This window comes from Poecilia formosa, unplaced genomic scaffold (genome assembly GCF_000485575.1).
Source record: "Poecilia formosa unplaced genomic scaffold, Poecilia_formosa-5.1.2 Scaffold889, whole genome shotgun sequence".
Taxonomy (NCBI): Eukaryota; Metazoa; Chordata; class Actinopteri; order Cyprinodontiformes; family Poeciliidae; genus Poecilia; species Poecilia formosa.
Genome location: NW_006800828.1, coordinates 61,364 through 69,483, shown reverse-complemented (window position 1 = coordinate 69,483; position 8,120 = coordinate 61,364). Strand labels below are relative to the sequence as shown.

The 8,120-nt window shown below is 33.1% G+C and overlaps 1 protein-coding gene across 3 annotated transcripts in view; it reads right to left on the bottom strand.

The window, feature by feature from the left end:
- The window catches only part of dohh (deoxyhypusine hydroxylase/monooxygenase), a 10,742-nt gene extending 9,016 nt beyond the window's left edge, over positions 1-1,726 (bottom strand). Inside the window, exon 1 of one of the 3 annotated variants that reach the window (XM_007543725.2) lies at positions 1,623-1,726. In XM_007543725.2, the coding sequence (XP_007543787.1) occupies positions 1,623-1,697 (75 nt within the window). In that variant the 5' untranslated portion in view covers positions 1,698-1,726. Of the gene's footprint in view, positions 1-1,618 lie in introns of all 3 variants that reach the window. The other 2 variants (XM_007543726.2, XM_016667067.1) reach the window with 2 other exon arrangements.
- Between the last annotated feature and the right edge of the window lie 6,394 nt (positions 1,727-8,120).

Below are 8,120 nucleotides of genomic sequence, written 5' to 3'. Positions count from 1 at the left end.
ATTCTGTGCTATCTGGTTAGCTAGCTAACAAAATTCACTAATGCTAACGGTTACGCAAAACAAAAATACCTACCATCATAGTAAAAAAGGGATTGTTCGGTGAAGAATTTCTAGCCTTTGTCTAATTTAGATTTTGTTGTCAGAGAAAATTGGTTTGCAAATCGTGATCTATCTTCAAATCTTATTTTAGGCAAATGTTTTAGAGACTGTGTAAACTCCATGCTCAGGTGTTCTGTCTGATCAACATATGCTGTCAGATATATACATGCATCTAAATCTCTATTTCTATATATATGTCTCTATATAGATATAAATAGATATATATGTGTCTATTTTACATATATATATATGAAATAGACAACTTTATCGTTACTTACTATGTACACCGGAACTAAGGATACACAGCTTCGAGCCAAAATGGAGGTTGTGTGACATCATGTGAAAAGGGTCTATTGGTCCACGGACCGGTACCGGTCCAGGGACCGGGGATTGGGGACCACTGCCTTAGAGTGTGTGGCCAAAAATTCAGGAAGATTTGATGACGAGGCTTAGGAAGCTGTTTAAACAAAGGTTAAAGGATCCCTATATATCTATTGTGCACTCCTCTTTACTGTTAACACTGAGCTAGTTTGAAAACATAACTGCCCCTGTAGTTATTACATGAGTTTTTCATTCATGAAAAAGAGGGGGTACTACGACAGGTGTGTTACCAGACTGTAAAAGATACTTAACAAGACTTAATCAGAGACAAACACGTCATTGATAATTTGCTCACACGAGAAACATACATTGTGTTGGAAATATTTGTTTAATTATGCTAGTTTTAATTATGTTTACCTGCATGGTCTCTGGCGTGCAAAGAGCAACACGTCATTACGGGCTGTTTGAGACCACCTCTAAACTGTACGTTAGACTCATCAGACAGTAAAGAACCCGCCTTGACATAAAAGTAATTGAGCTAACAGGGGCGGAATTGTCTTAACTGCCGCACACAGTGGTCTCCGAAGGCGCGTCTTCGTATGTTTGTATTTTTCTAAGGTAATTAATTTCTTCTTTGTGGCTTTGGTTTCTGATGATTATGTTGAGCTTTTAGTGTGATTTTATACAATTGATTGTTTGAATAAATTCTGGTTGATTGTGAAGTGGAACAATGACTGTTGTCTTTGTGGTTTCACTTTTACACACAACATTAACGGACCTGGAGAGACGAGATAACGAGCAACAGGTAGACCATATCTCGTTTCTCAACAATGGTTAAATTTATTTAACACAGTTTTGAGAAAATTCACTTTTACCCATTACAGTTTATGACCTGCAGGGGGTGTGCGCGAGCAAGAACAAGCTAAAATAACGTCGTTGGAAAGATTTAAATGCTTCATAAAGATTTATCTCATCATCACTAGTTTGTTGAACAATTTTATAACACAGCCCAAGCAGAAGCTAACACGTAATTCTATAGTTTGTTCAAAATTCAACTGACAGACAGCCTGAACTAGAGCCACGTGTCCACTAACACAGACCAATTCTCTGTTCTCACAATCACAGAACCACACACAGAAAGTCCCGGACAACCACTGACCTTCTGAACAAAGAAGTAGAACATTTGACATAAACATACCAACCTCTGAAACTGAGTCCAGAAGCCGAAATATAGCTGAGGCTTCTTGTTCTCTGACGCGTTTTGCAAACCTGAACATGAAGGGAGTACCGCCACCAAGTGGTACGGAGGATGAATCTGTTTTTCAAGAGTTCTTCTTCTTGTCGGTTTTATGGCGGTTGGCAAGAAACTTTTAGTAGCATTACCGCCACTTACTGGTATGGAGTGTGGTTCGTGATGGTTTAAATATTTATCCTCATTTATACATACATATATTCTACCATAATTCTATCTAAACATACACTCACACATTCACACTTAAAACATACATACTTATGCACAACTTTATATATCATGCCTTCATTCACAAACACACTTACCATAATTAAATTCTATGAAATAATTTAGTTTTTTTTAAGAAATCGAATAATATTTGCATATGTTTACTCCCTAAATTCTTCCTCAATATGTCTAATAAATTAACCTTCTCCTTAATACTTTCAAACTCTCTCTTCATATATCTTCTCTCTATTTCATATTTATGGCATTCTAATATAACATGCTCTATGGTTTCATATTTGTCACAATAATCACATTTCCCAGTTTTATGTTTTTGAATTTTAAAAAGTGTTTAATTAAGTCCTGAATGTCCAAATCTTAATCTTATCACACTTTCTTCCTTTCTATTTCTTCTTCCATTTCTTCTTTCTCCTACATTCTTCTGAATTTTATAAAACCATCTTCCCGTTTTATCTTTTTGCCATACTTTCATCAGTTTCTCTTTAACAATACTCTTTCCTTCAGCTTTACTTATTTTAACTGTAAAATTAATAGGATTTTGAATTGCCCTCTTTGCCATTTTATCTGCCCTCTTGTTTCCTTCTACTCCAATATGTGCTGGAACCCACACAAATATAACTATTAAACCCATGTTTTGTATTCTGAATAATGTATGAAATATTTCTAATAAAATGTCCATCCTACTATCTGTTTGATTATTTTTTAAACTTAATAATGCAGAGCTTGAATCTGAACATATTATCGTTTTTAATGGTTTTATGTCTTCATTGTAAAGCTAATAATATTGCCAACATTTCTCCTGTCTATACTGATAACCCATCTGTAATTCGTTTTCCTATTTTTATATTGAATTCTGGTACTACTGTGCCGTTACTGGTGCATGTCTGATGCAAAGGCTTTCTAACACCTTTCTCGTGTCACGACTCTGAAGACCGAAGGACGTTGTCAGCAGGTTTAATGACAATTAAAAGGGTAAAACTGAAATGAAGACAAAAAATACAATAAATATGTGATCATATGCAGCATAAAATACAATACACTCAATTTCCACCGAACATCACATCCACATGCGCACATCTAGGCTACCAACTGCGCACCCGATAACCTCGCGATATCCTCACATCTAATTAACATAAACATACTCCACCTTAAAACAACACATTCGAGCGCTATCGCTTAGACAGAAACAATGTTGCAAAGTTACAAACTTAATACATAACGGCAATGCAACCATACATGAAAGATTTGAACAGTAATTTACAGCAACGAACACCAACGGTGTCTATTTCTACCGTTTAATAAGTTTTGTTTCGAATGACAAAACTTACTACGTTGTAGTACCTTAAAATAACATGAGAGGGCAGGCTTTCTCCCTTTTTTCTTGTATAAAAAACAACATTTATAACTTCAAAACAGAACAACTACAAACGCTATTCCTATTTTCCCAGTCATTTTTGATGCATCAGTATAAATCTGAATGTATTGATAATAATTTAAATATAATTGCACTGAATAACTATCTACAATGTAAGATTTATCTTTTTTTTTTTTCCATTATTGACATATCTACTTTTGCTTCTGGTAGAATCCAGGGTGATATAATTGATATTGGTGTTGTTTGACTGATTTCTAAATTATTCATTTTAATTTTTTTTATTTTATTTTCAATTGTCCATCCAAAACTCTTCATTTCTTTCTTATCTTTTTCCCAACATGGGCTTAAAATTTCCAGAGTTGGATGATCAACGTTATTGCCTTGCAAATTTAACCAATAATTAATTTCCAATTTTGTTCTTAAATCTAACGGTATTTCTCCCATTTCTATTTCTAAGGCTGCTGTTGCTCCAGTACATAATCTTAATGCCTGATGTTGGATAATGTCTAATTTAACCAGATGTGTTTTAGCTGCTGAACCATAAACTAAACATCAAAGTCTATGTAGGATCTTATCATACCTGTGTAAATCTGTTTTAGTGACTGTCTATCTGCTCCCCAGTCACTGCCAGCCAAACATCTCAAAATATTCAAAATTTTCTTACATTTGTCAACAACTTTTTGAATATGTATATGCCATTTTAATTTTTCATCAAACCATAATCCTAAAAATTTTATACACTTGATTATATAATTTCAATTTTATTTCCTTATTTATTTTTTTTCTGAGTAAATATCATTACTTTTGTTTTATCAACTGAGAACTTAAATCCCCATTGCAACGCCCATTTCTCTATTTCAATAATGACCTCTTGTAATTTTTTTAACAAAAAAATCAACATTTTTCCCTCTTTTCCAAACAGCTCCATCATCTGCAAAAAGTGAACAACCCATATCTTTTCCAATATCTTTAAATATGTCATTTATCATCATTGAAAACAGTAATGGACTTATAATACTCCCTTGTGGAGTTCCATTTTCTACTACATATTTTCCTGAGATAACTTCTCCTATTCTAACTTGTATTTTCCTGTTTGATAAAAAGTCTTTAATCCATTTAAATATTCTCCTTTTAATACCCAACTTGTTTAATTTAATTAATAATCCATCCACCCACATCATGTCATATGCCTTTTCTATATCAAAAAATACTGCCACTACACTTTCTTTATTTACTTGAGCTCTTCTAATGTCGTGCTCTAAACATAGCGTTGGATCATTTGTACTCCTCCCTTTTCAAAAACCACTTTGATATTTTGACATATATCCTTTACTATTTAAATAATATACTAGTCTATTATTAATCATTTTTTTCATTATTTTACATAGATTTGATGTTAAAGCTATTGGTCTGTAGTTTTCTGGGTTTGAATGATCTTTTCCTGGTTTGGCTATTGGTATTATAATTGATTCCTTCCAATTCCATGGTAATTTTCCCTCCTCTGAAATTTTATTATATAATTGTAATAATATATCTTTAGATTTTTCACTGAGTTGCCTTATCATTCTATACCAGATTTGGTCTTCACCTGGTGCCGTGTTTTTTGTCTTCTTAAGTGCATTATTCAATTCAGCTTTTGTAAACTCAACATTCAACAAATTATTTGTTTCTTCAACACTCTGTACTAAATCTTTATATTTAAGTTTTTGTATGTTCTCTTCCTTTTCTTCCCTTTTCACTAATATTATTTGAACTATGAATTTTACTAAATGTTCTTGCCAATATTTCAGCTTTGTCTTCATCTCTTATTATATTTGTATAATCTATTTTTAATATAGGATATTCAAACTCTCTATTTATACCATTCATTCTTTTGATTACTTTCCAAATTTTCTCAATTTTTGTTTCTTTCCCTATCGTATTACAAAAATTTCTCCAATATTCTCTTTTTGCATTTTTTATAGTTCTCCTTACTATTGCTTGTTTTCTTTTATAATCAATTAAATTCTTATAAATTGGATTATGTTTGAGTACCTTAAATGCGTTATTTCTTAACTTTATTGCTTGTTTGCACTCATTTGTCCACCATGGCACAATTTTCTTATCAATCTTACTCCCTGATTTCTTTATAGAATGATCTGCTGCTTCCATTATTATCTTACAAATTATTCAATTTGCATCATTTATATCCCTACTCATATCTACTTTTTCTAAGTTTATTTGACTCATATATCTAAATTTAATCAGGTCTGCCTTATGAAAATTAAACTTTTTCCTAAGCTTCATATTCTTATTTAGATTCAGTCCTACTCTTATTGTTATGGGATAATGATCACTACCTATTATAGATTTTTTTTTATCAATGAACCATTCACTAATACCAGCTAAAACATTTGAAACAATTGTTAAATCAATAGTTGATTCCATCCCTGTTCTTATATTGATTCTTGTTCCCCTTCCATCATTAATACATACTAGATTTTTCATTTCCATTAATTCTTCTATAACTTGTCCATTTTTATCATTACATTTACCCCACAAAGTACTATTTGCAATAAAATCTACACACCAAATTATTCAGTTAACTCCTCCCTTATACCAATCGTTAATATTTTACATGGATTATAAAAATTTATTATTTTGCATTTACCTTCTTCTTCCCATATCTCAATTAACACATACTCTAGTTCTTTCCCTTTCCCTAATACCTGATATTGTATCCCTTGTTTTATAAATATTCCACATCCTTCTCCAACTCCTTCTGATCAATCTCTTCTTACACTATCATATCCTTTAATCACAAAATCTAATGTTGTTTTTAACCATGTTTCCTGAACACAAATAATTTCCGGTTGTTCTTCGAGCTCATCAATATAACCTTTAAATTCCTGTCCGTTAGCGATTAAACTTCTAGTGTTCCATTGTAATATTAACATGAACTGTTTTCACCTGATGGTCCTGGTTTCCTATCTTCCTCCAACTTTTTATTTATGTTCTCCCATGATCCCTCTTTAAAGCCCAAAAACGTTTCAGCTCCTCTCACTATTATTTTAATCTTCTCAGTTTTATGTTTGGCTTGGTCAGTGCAGTTGATAACATAAGCTATAAATAATATTATTTTTTCCACTGGTATTGTGACATTATCTTCAGTCTATACTTTGCTTTGCTGTGATGTTTGACACACTATTTGTTCAATCTCTCTTGTTTTCTGTTCCTTCACATTTTTAACTGCTTCTGCATAGCTTATGTTTTTAGTTGTTTTAATCTGTACAATTTATTTTGCCCTCTTCCTTACTTCACATCCTCCAAATGTGACTCTATGATTCCCTCCACCATTACAGCATTTTTCTTGTGGTTCTTCTATACATTCTTCTAATTTGTGATCTTCTCCACATTTTGGACATCTCTGCTTCCCTTTACACACTGCTGCTATGTGTCCATACCTTTGGCATTTGAAACGCCGAAGTGGTGGAGGTACATAGGGTCTGACCTGGAAATTGAGGCATCCTATTTTGATGTTTTTTTGGCAACTGTTTTTCTTCAAACTCAATAAGGACTGACAAACTTCCAACTCTTTCTTCTTCCACTGTTTTTGACAATCTTTTCAAGTTATTCACTTTTGTACCTACAACACTTCTCTTAATGTTATCAAGATCTTCATCTAAAGGGATCCCATAAATCACTCCTCTAATTTTTTTTATTTTCTCCCATGATTTTTTCTCCAGCACTGATCTTTCGCAAATATTATCCTCATTTAAAGCCTTATATTTTTGTTCTGCATCTTTACATACTAATAGGTTTCTGTCTCTCAAAATCTTAACCATTTCAACATCTCCAATTTTCTTTTTAATTTCTCTTGACACCCCAATGGGGCTAATTTTATCCTGTTTTTCCTCGTTTTTCAGTTTTAATATTACTTTAAATTCCTCCCTCACAATCCTTTCTTCTTCTGAACTACTTCCTTCCAGTTCCCGTTTACTGCCTTGGCTATCACCAATACCCTTTCCTTCATCCATTTTATTTCTTCCAATACCTCTCTCCCTCCCTCTTTCCACTGGCGTCCACCCTTTAAAATCTCCATCTTTCTCATTTCCTATTTCCATCCGAACCATTCACATACCAGTTTATGCCCAATCCGCATTTTCCAAAAGCGATGTTTCTGTTTTTGAATTTTCCGCGTCGCTCCAACAAACAACCGACCGACCAACTATTCAAGAGTTTGCATGCTACAAATATTTATCACACCAGTCCGTGCTCAACTTCTAAGAACAATTAAAGAGAGAATAAATTAATTAATGTATTAATAAATTAATTAAATAGATTGTGAAACATAAATGGAAGTTATGAAGTTAAAGTTACTTTTCATTGTTATACAGTGCTGCTTGAAAGTTTGTGAACCATCCAAACATGGCCATTGTTTTCTAAAGAAAAATTATAATAATCATGTAAAATGAACATCCAAAGCTCAAATTGTAATGCGGACCTTCCAGATAAGGAACACAAAGACAAAAAAGATGCATCTTTTTATTATTTATTCAACAAAAGTATTTTATCTGTCAAAGACAGAAAATCTGCCAAGTGCAAAAGTATGAACTCTTTCAGTTAGTACCTTGTGGCACCGCCTTTTGCAGCCATTACTTCAACTAAACGTCTTCTGTAACCACAAACAAGTGTCTCACATCTGCTTTTTGGGATTTTTGTCCACTCCTCCTTGCAGAACTCTGCCAGTTGAGAGATGTTGGAGGGACATCTGGCATGTACTGCCCGTTTCAGATCTTGCCACAGCATTTCTATGGGATTGAGGTCTGGACTTTGACTGGGCCAATCCAGAGTGCAAATCTTCTTTCT